General features: G+C 36.1%; 1 protein-coding gene across 1 annotated transcript; it reads right to left on the reverse strand.

Moving 5' to 3' along the window:
• Positions 1-267: 267 nt before the first annotated feature.
• Positions 268-9,482, reverse strand: LOC108248545 (transient receptor potential cation channel subfamily V member 1). The gene is made up of 15 exons (XM_017437381.3): positions 9,282-9,482; positions 8,856-9,010; positions 8,347-8,499; positions 7,999-8,136; positions 7,592-7,896; positions 7,277-7,453; positions 5,778-5,933; positions 5,608-5,703; positions 5,452-5,522; positions 4,252-4,417; positions 4,091-4,157; positions 3,667-3,992; positions 2,248-2,372; positions 1,562-1,668; positions 268-1,481 (listed from the first exon to the last, which is right to left on the reverse strand). Exons 1-15 carry the CDS (start codon positions 9,440-9,442, stop codon positions 1,402-1,404), a joined length of 2,283 nt encoding a protein of 760 aa, XP_017292870.1. The 5' UTR covers positions 9,443-9,482; the 3' UTR covers positions 268-1,401.
• Between the last annotated feature and the right edge of the window lie 2,473 nt (positions 9,483-11,955).

Below are 11,955 nucleotides of genomic sequence, written 5' to 3' on the forward strand. Positions count from 1 at the left end.
ATTGGTTTACTAATTTAGTTTGGAGGGAAAAAAAAGATCAGATGTTATTATAAGGGATTAATTTATGGCGTGTAAAGGTGAGTGGTGGTTTGGTTTCTGATTAACATTTGCTGGTTTATATGTTGTAATATTAACACAATGTAGTTTAAAAATTAGCAACATTTTGAACAAATTTGCTGTCATTATTTTGTTAGGAGCTTTATCCTATTTAATATATTATGACTCATTTTAAATTGTTTTTTGTATTTAAAAAATGGATAGCCTTCACCAAATTCATTATTTATTTTATTACTCTATCAAAGCATACAGAAGAGTAAAAAATCATTTGTTTCATTGGTAGTGAGATGAACACAGAAATATGTGATTTGCTCAAATAATTTTGATATTTTAACTATGTTCATAAATTAATGATCATATTATTTTATCTAAATTGACACAAACTTTATATTTTTATTTAAAGAAGCTGCTCTTTTGATAAAAAAAAATCCTATTTACAGACCAGAAAACAACGTGTTTGTGTTAACATTGTCCTCTTTGGTCCAAGCTTCAGCTGTTGGACAGATGGCCTCACATCTGACTCCAGAATCAGCCCAGACCATCAGCCCTCCACCACCGTGCTGACAGCTGGTGGGAGGTGTTTGTTCCATGGACATATTATACTAACAGACTTAGTGTCCCTGCCTTCTCTTGTTGGGAGTTGAAGCCAGTAAAAAACATTTGCCATGTTGTATTTTTGGAACCAGCGTTTGCACACTGGCGATGTCAGCTTTAAGTCCTGCCTACTCACCTGAGAAAAATTTATATTTGAACATACAGAGTCAGCACCTGAAAAATACTATATGTAGTGTGTTTTTATTTTGTAATCCGGGCAAAGTCCTGTTTATTTACCAGGAGGAGGTGAGACTTAAACCTTCTTCAGGCTTCTGTTCTGAGCTCTACTTATTCTTTACAGTCTACTGTTTGTCATAAAATGCTGTGTTTTATTTTCTCCAAACATGCGGTTGTGCATTATGGGTAAAGATCTCAACTTTGGTCTCATGTGTCCAAAGGACACCAGTCCAGAAGTCTTGTGGTTCATTCAGAAGACACTTTATAAACCTAACATATGCTGCTATGTTTGTTTCTTTTAGAGAGAAGTGGCTTTCTGCTGGCGACCCTTTCCAAACAACCCTTGTTCCATCTTCTGATAATCATCGTGTCGTGAATGTTTATATGCTAACTGAGGCTTGGAGAGTCTGAGACTGATGTCTTAAGTTGTTTAATTTGGTTTTGATCATAGCTTCTTGTAGAAACTCAAACTAACTGGGTATGTATAAAAAAAACTTATGAATATCCTCTATTTTACAAAAGAACATTCAGTACAAGTTATTTCAAGAAATCAAATAAAAAAGTTTCCAAAAGCTACAGAACATGGCTTTGCTGATGTTGGCGTCGTCGGGCCCGAACCCTCTCCAGAAGCTGACTTATGTTCCACGAAGTCCCTAAAGGGTTAAATGTGAACTTATTAACCACAGGAAACAGCAGTGGAAATAAAACTTATATGTGTGGCTTGTTGTCCTACCAGAAGCTTCACTGAGAGTCTGTTCTTCCGTTAATTGATTCGCAGGATCTTCCTTCAGCTTCACACCGAGATCCGACCTCCATTTTTTCCAATTTGTTTCAGTTACCCTGAAGAAACAGAAGACTCATTGATCACGTGTCACTCTGGAAAAGCTTCATGAGACAAAACACGATGCATTCGACCCTAATGTAATTCAACATATCGAGGAGAAAAGTTACATGTCAAACAGCTTCAAGTATCATGTATACAGTCATGTAAAAACTAAACTCTCTTTCAGGTTTCAGGTTAAACATTTCAGGAATATAACAGAAGAACAATAACGAGCACTTTCCGGTTCTCTGTAACTCTTAAAATTAGGAAAATACAACCTCAGTTGAAGAAAAACATGAAAATTTACACGTTGTTACTTATTTAGGTAACAAAAGCTCAATTACTCACTCTGTCACTACGCTGCGTTCATTATATGAAGGATTATAAATAAAGCTGGTTTAGACAAACATCTACATCTTCTGGACAACTGCAAGAACTACAACTAACCTCTAACTGAAGCAAATGTTTTAAACCAGCTAAAAAAAGCTGAACATCAAACAGGATATGAACTAGATGCAAATCAAATAAGCTGCATGTTGTGGTGTAATTTGCAGCCAACATGTTAGCCTCTAACTTGCACCGTGTTTTATTGTTACCTGACAAATCTTCGACACTTATCCTGACCGTTTCCAAAGCAAACAATCTCCGACACTCTGGACTGCAGCTTACGCCTCAGGCACCTCGGAAGAGTCCTCTCCATGTCCAGAATTGTGAAGGCTCTCTGAGGACATGATCAAACTGGTTTGTTAAAGTGCATGTCATATATTATCTTTGTCAAATAAAATATGCTTTAGTACTCTGTGTAAATGTAATGTAAAACATTTGCTATGTTTGTAAAGGTTCATTAGCTTTATTCTGCAAGTTAAACTTATATTTTCTGAGTTTATAACTAACATGTTGCACAAATATTACAAAGAGCTAGAAAATTCCCGATCAAACAGCTTTTGCCCAAATAATATACAATAACAAGTGTGACGAGAGCTGTTAAAGCCCAGATGCTGAAGCTGCTGTCAGTCACTCATAATGGTCACCGTGGTAACCACATATCTGTGTCTGTCGCTCCCTGCTGCTAACTTAAGAGAGGCAGACGGAAACAGACTAAAAATTCAGCCTCAAACAAACAGTCGCTGTGCAAAAACTGTAAGAAGAATCTCACAAATTCTTGAACCCTGAGCAGCAAAAGATGTTTATGTTTGTTTATGTTCTGTAGGAGATGAGACAAGTTAAAAAGACCCTTCACTTTGAATTTTAAGGAAAAAACTCTGATCTAAAATATAACTAAAGTCTGAAACTCGCTGCTTTCTGGAAAGATTGAAGAGAAAACTGCAAGTCCTGGAGTGCTGAGAGGGACACCGGGTGAAAGAAGACAAAAGTCCCAAAGTTTAATTTGTATAATTTGTATAATATATACAAAAAAGGTTATGGGAGTAAAAGGAGTTTGTTTGCAAAGGTTTATAAATTTTTTTAGACATTTCAAAAGTTAGTGTGTGTGACATCGCCATCTGTCGGTTGAACATTGTGTGGAAAAAGTCTTACAAAATATAAAATGTAAATTACAGTTGTGTAAAAGTCGTTAAGGATATCAAGATGCAAGTTCCGTCATGTAGGTAGTTACATTTATTTATATAGCACTTTTCAGCACGAAGTGACTCAAAGTGCTTCATGTAAAGTCCAACTTTCTGTGATCCGTTTAAAATTTGGATGATGAATGCTGTAATGTCTGTTTGGGTTTTTTCTAATGTGTTTCACCAAAATGCCATTGATCACCATTGTGTTTTTGTTTTGTTCACACAGTTTTGTTCAACATTTAATGATGTACCACAACTAAAAGTCATAGCACACTATTTGTTATCCATATAGTTTGCATTATTTATTTTAAAGCTGTGCAACAAAATATAGGACAAACTTTTTAAACTGAATAGTAATAAGGGTGCTTAAGTGCTTATGCATGAGAACCCTTAATTATCCTAGATGTATACGATATACCTAATCCTGGAACTTTGAGGTGTTCCTACCTGCAGGTTCCAGATGGTCTCACTTTGTTCTGAGATTTTTTCGACTGTGTTCCCCATCAGAGCTATGAGCATGTTGAGCATCAGGATGTAGGTGAGAGCAATGTAAGAGATGAGCAGGATGTAAAAAACTTCCTTGTACTGAACATGGTCAGTGAACTCCAGATCTCCCATTCCGATAGTGAACTTGAACAATTCCAGCGTTGTAAAACGTATGTCATTATAACTCGGCTTCCTGCACTTGAATGTTTCAACGTCAAAGCTCCTTCCTCGTGTCAGAGAGTCGTTTGTTATATCCACAGGTGAGTCGTCTATAAGAGTAACAACGGCTATGGGTAGAAAAAAAATCAATGACATTTAGGTTAGAAGCTGTAGATTTTAAAACCTGCTTCTTTATGTTGATTGTGTTTATAAATCAAAGTTTTACCAGCAGAAAATCCAAAAAGCAAGACGCTGTAGACACAAAGAAAGTGTAACAGGTCACCCAGAATCATCTAAAGAGAAACAAAGAAACTGTAAACTGGGCAACCAGTTTCTGATCAGACATCACATTAGATGATTCTCTGACATCTGGTACTAAATTCTTACTCTTTGCATCATGACGTTGTACATCCCCAGCTGCCTGGACCCTCTTGTGTAATACAAAACATTCATCCAAGCAAGAGCTAGAGACAGCACCAGGAGCCCGACGTATTCCCTCCGCCCACAGAAGTACAGAAAGGCAGACACCAGGAGGAGGGCTGCCTGCAGAAAACTACAAACGTGTTGAGAAGGTAAATATTTACAGGTGTCCTTTACTGTATCTGGCAGAAATATGTACAGGCATGGTTAGGGTGTAGCTGTAAGTATTTCACTATAACTTTATTTCAGTTTGTTGCCGTTTGCAGTCACTGCAGTTCTCCTCACATCTGCTTTAAGAGTACAGATATAGTTTATCTCTATGCTCTGACACAGCAGGTGTTGTTAATAAGAGAATAATACACCAGAAGAAGAGTCGTGCAGTCAAACAGAAAGTTCAGAGGCTTATCCTTTTCCCCGGTTTGCAGTAAAAGTACCTTTTAGAACCCTGGTTCTCAACTCAGCACAGAGTCGGCTTTCAGATGGTTTTTATTTTGCATTTCAAGCTCCCAGACTCAACTCTGTCTGCCGTGTCTTCACACCTGTCTCTCGTCTTCATTCCTTGTTTAGACTTTGCTTTAAAACTGCCAATAAAAATAATAAAATATCAAAAAGAACCCAGTATAGTAGCTGTCCTGTTCTATCTGTTGTTTTAGACCACCAACACTCGGTTCAGTTTTGTCCCTCTTTGCGTAAACATAACAAAACTTTAAAAGACACTTTCTTCTCCATCATTATTTTTGTTAAATCAGATTTACATAAAACACACACCAACTATCATATTTGTACTCAAAATAAAAGTACTCAGTTTCAAGTTATGTGTTTTATTTCTAAGCATAAACATCAAATAATGTACCTAATCTGATTTTATCAACAACATAAAAACTGATGAATCTGCATTTCATCCCAAAGTTGCATCTATATTACATCTATCAGCTTCAGACCAAAGATACAAAACCCTATTTTTAAACAATCTTTTCAAGAAATTTCAACATAATTAGCCTAAAATGGTCAAAAGTTTAGAAAAAAAACCTCTTGCTTACAGTGTATTGATAAATTAATAAATTTGAGTCTTTTAAAGATAACTTTACTTCTCCTCACCTAAAAATTCTCATTTTTGACCAGAAGAACCTCAGTTGTTCAGTTTCTCTGAATGTAATGAATACTTACAAGAGAATTTCACTGAATCCATCAGTAAACAGAGCTCTTATGTTTGGAGGGTTTTTCTTGAAGATGATAATCTAAAGATGTAAAGATCAGGCGTATTAGCACAATGAAGTTTGACCTGTTTGTGTGTGATTTATTTGCTTGTGCTCGTTTTCTTACCGTCTTATAGAGAAACCTGACTGCTCCCAGGACGCTGATGATCTCACCAACACAACGGAGGTGGTCAGCTGGAGTGTTTGCTACAGGAAATGGTGGCTGAGGGTAAAAACGATTTTGAGTCTCATAAAGATGGAAACACATCATTAATTACATTCACTTCTCTGCCTTACCTGTCCATCCTTCCTGTAGAAAGCCACAGTGGTGAAGATGGTCAGGTACATCAAATAAATCCCCAGGTTCATTAGGAATAATTTAAAAGCAAACCTCTCCCATTTATCATGAAGAAGACTGCGCAGAGGTTCAATCTGGAGCATCTCGGGACGATTCTAAAACACAAATTCACAATTTAGGTCCTACAATAAAAACATTTCTCTAAGTCATTATTGGTATCAATTTATTCTGGATGATGTAATTTCACCAGAGAATTATAGGCCCTCTAAAGATGCTTTATAATTTCCTTTATCCTTTAAATGATTGAAGCATATATGTAATACTAGTTGTCATATTTCATTACCATATAATTTAATGGTAATAAGATGCTGTGATGGATTATGAAACCACAAATTAGCATCACACAGCACCTTATTCATGCTGCTGACTGTAAGAATGCCACCTTTTTATTGTGCAACGTAATAATTTAATGATACCACACCTAAGGCTGCAAAATACAGGCTATCTATGTTTTTGAAAATTACGTCTGTGCTGTCTTTCGTCCTTTATGCTTATGGAAATAAATAATTTAAAATGTAAAATTAGGTATTTAATTTACAATACTTACTCAACCAGAGATGTGTAAATCAGTCAAAGATAAGTCTTTTGATGTAGAATTAAAAAAATGTAATAAAAAAAATTAAAATCATCTCATTATAAGTCATTTACTGCGTTTCGTAATGATGTTTTAAAAACAGAAAACTTTCAGCTTTCAAAGGCAAAGGGGTGATAATGTTTTTGCCTGTGTGCGTGTGTGTTTGTTTGTCTGTAGAGTTAGTAAAATATCTCGTGAACCAGCAGCCAAATTTGAATTAAACTCTCAGAGTAATCAGTGGATAAACATTTACAACTGATTAACTTTTGGAGTCAACCCAATTCAAGATGGCCGCCACAACAAACTGGCCTTATGAAACACAAAAATGGCTCCAACTCAGCCAATTTAACAGATGTTGAGCTAAAATTTGGTGTTGCAGTAGCTGAACATCATTCCCAATATATACTCTCAGGGCTAACTAATCACATAAATCTGTTTTTAAAACTTTGTGATTAACTATTAAATAATAATATCTCAAGAACCATGACACAAATTTTAATGAAGCTTTAAATGATTAACATTTGGAGTCAACTAGATAGAGTTTAATAAAGATTTTATAAATCAGGAAACAATCATTTCTAATGAAAGTATATAAAACATCCCCAACAAAACATTTGGTTTTAGTTTTTTTTTAAATATCATATCCTGAATTTACACGTCCCTCTGGGACATGTTGTCATCATCTACATAAATACTTAAATTTTCTAAAAAAGAAGGTATTTGGTAACTGAAAATAATCAGTTGTTATTCCCTGAAACACTGAACCGATCAGTGACAATCATTTGCGACACAAACGGAAGTTGTAATTTCTCAAACGTGCAAATTATCACACAGTAAAATGAAGTTAAAACAAAATTTTCTAACCGGTATCTCACTCCCAAAGACGATTATCTCCAACACAGAATTGTTTTCCGTGGTGTCGATGGAGCTCATGTCATAAAGTGAAGAGTGAACCGGCCCATAAACCCATTCTGTGAACTTCCTCGACAGCGGCCTCGTCTCTTCGTCCACGAATTCTTGATTCAGCATGTGCCTGAATAGCTGAACCAAAACCACCAAAAGGAACATCAGGTGATTTAGAGAGCTAGTACATCATGTTTTCTAATGTCTTATAAATGAGAAGTTAGCAGACATTAATTTGTTTTGAACAGTTTTGTTAACTTGAAGGAAGCAACCTACCCCAATCCTGCCGAGCTTGGCAGCTAATTTCAGGGGAGTCAGACCTTCGTTATTTTCAATAGATTCCAACTGAACCTCTCTGTTTTTCTCAAGCTTGTAGTGCTGAATAAGAATTTCATTGTATATCCTTGCAGCCATTTCTGTGTTTTCCTTTGTGTTGTCTGCTATGACCACCAAGGTGTGCAGCACCGTGTTTCCTAATGAGTCTTTGGCTGTCGCATCAGCTCTTCTGAAGGAGTTTTCCATGAGAAACGACACAATTTCTGGCTGGTTTGTGCAGGCAGCCAGTGACAGAGGAAGCTCCCCTGTTGAGAAGGAAATACATGAGTTAAAACACAAGAATGAGTCATAAATAACTAAGACAGAAAAATCATCTTGTTACGTGTGTTTTGTATTAAATTACCCACCAAAATAAAAGCCCAGTCTTGATTTATGCTGGAAAAATGAGCCATTGGCCTTTGCTTGCACGTCTGCTCCTTTCTGGACCAGCAGTTTTACGTGATCGAAGCTCCTCCTCTCTATGGCAACATGCAAAGCTGTCTGACCTGTGGCGTTTTTTTTTTTGTTTTTTTTTCAGGAAACAGGTTTTTATTTTGATTACAAGAAATCCGATCATAAAGTCGGTTACACATATTCCCACCAAACCACCATTTCCTTTTAAGGGTTTGTTACAGTCTCTACATTTAAGATCCTTTGACAAAGTCAGAGTTCAGTAAAATAAAAAATTACTCCTGATTACCTGTCTGGTTGCTCACCTTTATAGCAAGGGTCTGTATAAGACGCATTGATTAATTTTTCTAAATCCCCAGTTTTCTCTGCAGTATCAAGGAGGACTTCAACTGTGTCATTTTTTCCATCTTTCAGGTTCAACAAAGCTTTCAAGAGTGCTGTTTTTCCATTTGTTTCATCTGCAATAAAATTATTAAAACATTGATTTAATAAGAGTTTGGATAGCATCAAGCTATAATTTAAAAATCAAGTTTCACAACACATTTAATGTTATGTGTATTAAATGTGAAGGTCACTTAAGAAGTTCACATCCACCTTGTACAAGTGAATCTATTACATGTGTTAACAAATATACAACTACATTAAATATCTCTTACCCATCTATTCAGACTTTTTCTCTCTTTAGAAAAGCACTGCAACCACAGCAAACAATCTTTTCATCGCCACTTCAGTTTCAAACAGAGACTACTGCAGCTGGGCCTTTTCACAACACTGTCGCTTGTATGATAAATAAAGTGGCTCTCATTCTACTTGCCTGTAAAAGCTGGGCTTGTGAGCTGCTTCTCATTAACTTGCAGGTATTCAAGCAGGCCAATAAGCTGTGTTTTGTCTCCTTGAGATGCCGCTTTAAACACCTTGTCCCTTGTGAATTTAGAGCTGTATGTGCTGTCAACACCAGCAGAGTGCTGCCTGAAATGTAAACAAAACATATGGGTCTCAGTGTTCAGAACCATGCAAAAATGATAGTTAAAACCATTTAAACTCATTTCTGGGCAGTATTTGATGGTGGGTTTTGTGAAATAGTTTCAAACCAAATCAGCCTAGTTTGGGAACAAAGATGGCTTCACATGAGATGACACCTGTTTACAGGAAATACGACACCACGCTACCTGACATTTACCTGCGAATGACCTATGAGAAGGAAATAAAGAACCAGTTCTTTGCCACTACGATTATTTACCTTGACAGAGAGATGTTGCTATCCATAGGCACAGGAGATATCTCAGAATCATCGTTTTTAAGAAGCCAATCAAGGCCTTCATCGTTTCCTCCCTCCTCCTTTCCTTGGCCTTTGTTTGGCTCCTCTCTGTCCATTGTGTCTCCTTTGTCCTTCTTACTCATGATCAGCTTCGTCTCAGCACAATGCAAACAGCTACAAGTCCCCGGGTGTAAAAAGATGTGGGCAGTACACATGAGGTAATCTTTTGTTTCGTTGCTGAAGCTCCACCCTCTCCAGGTGAGCAGACCCGTTGCTTGCCAGGAGCAATGTTAGGCAAAAAACCTCGCTTGAGGGGGACTGATGCTTTAACTTGTCAGGGCAAACAACAAGGGTGAAAAAAGGTCTTTTTAACAATACTTCATTGTATTAGCTGAATTTCACAATAAGATACAGTTTATGAGACATTTAATCTAGATTGTGTGAATAGACTGTATTCATTTTTCATGTAAAATAAAACAACAAACCAAAATACTTAATGTGAGAAAGGTCTTTAAAGTGGTGGAAAATGTGTTTCATTATTTAAAAATCTGATATTATTTCATGAAATACTAAAGAATGATTGGTAATGACAAAAACAACAATGTGTGTTTTTTTAAAATATAGTTTTGAGGAACAATGTATGCAATTTCACTTCAAATAATTTTTTTTACCATCATCATATTTTGATTATATATTTAAATATTGCTTTAGATGATATAACAGCCACATTGCGAAAGATAAGATTTATACTAATTAATATTTTTTTAAATAATTTTAAACTACATATTGGCAGTCAGTTCTGATTGAGTCGCTGCTTCAGAAACAAAACCTGGTTGAAAGTTTATATCATGAAATGAACACTTGAACACCGTCACAGTTGGAGAAACTTGGATTTTTTTTAACGTAAAATCTGAATTTGACAGGGATACTGAAGGAAACAAAACAGAATAAAATGTTTTTGTCTCGTATCAGAGTTGAACATTTCTAACTAACGTCATGCTCTAATTCAGTAACAGATGGTGTCCCATTTTCTGTCAGATCAGCCACAGGTGGGTCTTATTTATCCAACTCTGTGGCTTCCTGCAGGTGAGTCTGCTGGAGCTCACTGGTTCTGGGGTTTTGTGATTTCGAGGCTGCAGGTACAAGCAGGTCCATAAGGGCAGGTGGGGCTGTGCTCCTGTTTTGTTCTGTGTGTTTTTCAACTATTTTGGCAGCTTTTAAATGAAATTTAAAATGTTTTTTTTGTGATTCATTCTCAATTTTTGACCTTTTTTCAGCTGTAGGGCGATACAGGTCAGTATATTTAACATGTCTCCTGTCAGCAGTGATCAGGACTGCAGAGCAGCTAAAATCTTCCTCCCTGCGGACACATTCTGCTGGTTTTAGCTCAGTGATACGATGACTACAAACGTTACACCTTATTTAATACAGCTTAACCTGCTGAGTCCAACAGTGGAGAGTTTCTGTTTAAAAATCCATTAATGAGACTAAAATTAGAAGATAAATGATCAGACAGACCGGACATGAACCGAACACAGAAAACTAAAGACAGAGGAGATAAACAACGGGACGTTTTCTCCAACATGGTCTGTGAACATCTATATCAACCACAGGTGGGTCTGATTTATTTAACTCTGTGGTTTCCTGCAGGTGTGTTTCATGCAGGAGCTCAGTGGTTTTGTAATCTCAAGGCTGCAGGTTCAAGCCCAGGATGGGGCTTTAATCAAATTTGGGTGTTTTGTTGTTTTCTTGGTTTTCATGCCATGATCAGGTCTCCTTGTGATCATTTGTATAAGTGTTTTGTTATTAGTTTGCTGCCACGTCAGTTTTTTGTTTTCTTTTGTGTTATAATAAATCAGTTTTTTTTTGTTTTTTTTAGTTTCGACACGAGTCTGCGCTCTGGGTCCATTTCCGTTGCTCGTGATAAGTTTGCTGAAGTCTTTAAACATCAAATATTCAGATGTATATTTTCATTTTTCTTGAGCTCAATCTAACAACACTTGTCAATCAAAATCAGTTTTATTGTAAAGCAATTTTCATACAGTAAAGTGTTACACTTGAAGTGATTTACAGCAAATAAACAGTATTAAACACAGAAAGATTTTGTAAAATATTTAGACAAAATGACTGGAAAAAACCCCAACTTGATTAATGACAAATCATCAGAAATACATGTTAAAATGTTCAAATTTACACATATCTAAATGATAACAGCATAAATTTATAACCTGAAAAAGCCAACCCAAGTCACCAATTAATTATTATGTAAATGTAAGAATAAGATTTCTTTTAAAGTCCATAAAAATAACATATTGAGGTGAGAAAATAGTTTTAATAAACTTATAGGATCCTAGTTAAACGAAAAGTCAAACGTAAAAGGATGATTAAAACTAAACCAATAAAATAGATGTAAGATTTCAAAAATTGATGAAGAAAAAATAAGAAGCAATTCAACCAAAAGCTGAGGGTGCTACAGCACCACCATATGGATTGTATATATAATCAATCAATCAATCAAATTTTATTTGTATAGCACATTTCAGCAGCAAGGCATTTCAAACTGGTGTTATGTGCTCCATCTTCCTGGTTTTAGTGAGAACACGAGCAGCAGCGTTCTGGATCAGCTGCAGCTGTTTGATTGATTTATTAGTCAGAC

The sequence above is a fragment of the Kryptolebias marmoratus genome, linkage group LG2 (genome assembly GCF_001649575.2).
Source record: "Kryptolebias marmoratus isolate JLee-2015 linkage group LG2, ASM164957v2, whole genome shotgun sequence".
NCBI lineage: Eukaryota > Metazoa > Chordata > Actinopteri > Cyprinodontiformes > Rivulidae > Kryptolebias > Kryptolebias marmoratus.